This window comes from Trichinella spiralis (genome assembly GCF_000181795.1).
Source record: "Trichinella spiralis strain ISS 195 chromosome Unknown Scfld2076, whole genome shotgun sequence".
Classification (NCBI taxonomy): Eukaryota; Metazoa; Nematoda; class Enoplea; order Trichinellida; family Trichinellidae; genus Trichinella; species Trichinella spiralis.
The window spans coordinates 1-1091 of NW_003529015.1; the positions used below are offsets into that span (position 1 = coordinate 1).

The 1091-nt window shown below is 40.6% G+C and overlaps 1 protein-coding gene across 1 annotated transcript; it reads right to left on the reverse strand.

Moving 5' to 3' along the window:
• Window positions 1-289: 289 nt before the first annotated feature.
• Tsp_15599 (conserved hypothetical protein) lies at window positions 290-874 on the reverse strand. Its single transcript, XM_003368710.1, has 2 exons — window positions 665-874; window positions 290-439 (listed from the first exon to the last, which is right to left on the reverse strand). The coding sequence occupies exons 1-2, from the start codon at window positions 872-874 to the stop codon at window positions 290-292; spliced, it is 360 nt and encodes a 119-aa protein (XP_003368758.1).
• Window positions 875-1091: the final 217 nt, after the last annotated feature.

Sequence of the window (1091 nt, forward strand, 5' to 3'; positions counted from 1 at the left end):
GTCGAGAGAGGTTGAGGAAGGTGAACAGATATCAAGTCAGTACAAAATATTGGTAATTGAACAATGTGACTTTAAAAGGTGAATTGTTCCCTTTACACAGACAATTTGCAAATGGAGCAACTTTTCCGGTATGTTTCAGTAAAGGGAATCCATTTGCTCTTTTTTCTCGTCACGCCAACTCCAATTCTGGGGGGTGGGTTAAAAAAAAGGGGGGGCGGTTGTCCCCCCCCCCCAAAAAATCAGTCGTTTTCTCAGAGCCAATAAAAGAAAATTTCTGTTATTTTGATCTTCAATTCTCCCCAAAAATAAGTTTCCCCAACTTTACGGGCAGCTGATGCGCATCACCTGACCATTTTCTGATTTGTTTACGCTGAACGCGCGCATCAACAACCGCCAAACTCTGATAACATATCCACGGATTGCTAATCCGGCACTTTGACTAAAATTTGTCGCTGTCACAGAAAAAAATGAATACTTCACGTAGACTATTTTTTTTTGCAATTTCAATCAATTGACTGACAGCAGTTTACCAACAGTTAGGCAAATAACTAAATAGGCACTGGAACAAAAAGAAAACAATGCGCGCACGTATGTAGTAGCAGTTAACACCACAGCGCTTGCCAACCAACTAATGCAATCTCTAGCAATAACTGCCGAAGCTGACTATATCAGCAATTCCTTGGGAACTTGAATTCCACTGAAACAATTCTGCTTCTTCGTCCGGCAGACATGGTTTAATCTTGGTGAATAACAAACTGGAAGAATCCATGCAGCAGGATATATGTGGTGGAACATTTTCCACCATACAGCCTGCATGCTCACCAGTTACTCGCGCAACGTGAAAAACAGGATGCAATTGTTGCACGTGATGCATATGCTCTGAACAAGTAGTCCTTGTATGTCTGCTTTGTTGCTCGGTATTACTAAAAAGCAAATCATCGTCTCTGATTGATTATGAACTTTCACTCAATGCACCACAGCTCCGGAAATGTTCGTGCTTGGTTCAATAAAATGAAATTGCAGTCAGTAGTTGTAGGTCAAACTTGAAAACATGCAAGTCCATCTTCAGAAGATTATGGAATAAAATAATT

Coding starts and splice junctions, on each gene's coding strand:
- Tsp_15599 (XM_003368710.1), bottom strand. CDS start 874: ATGCATCACGTGCAACAATTGCATCCTGTTTTTCACGTTGCGCGAGTA. Junction 440..664: donor CCCAAGGAATTGCTGATATA/GTCAGCTTCGGC, acceptor GACAAATTTTAG/TCAAAGTGCCGGATTAGCAA.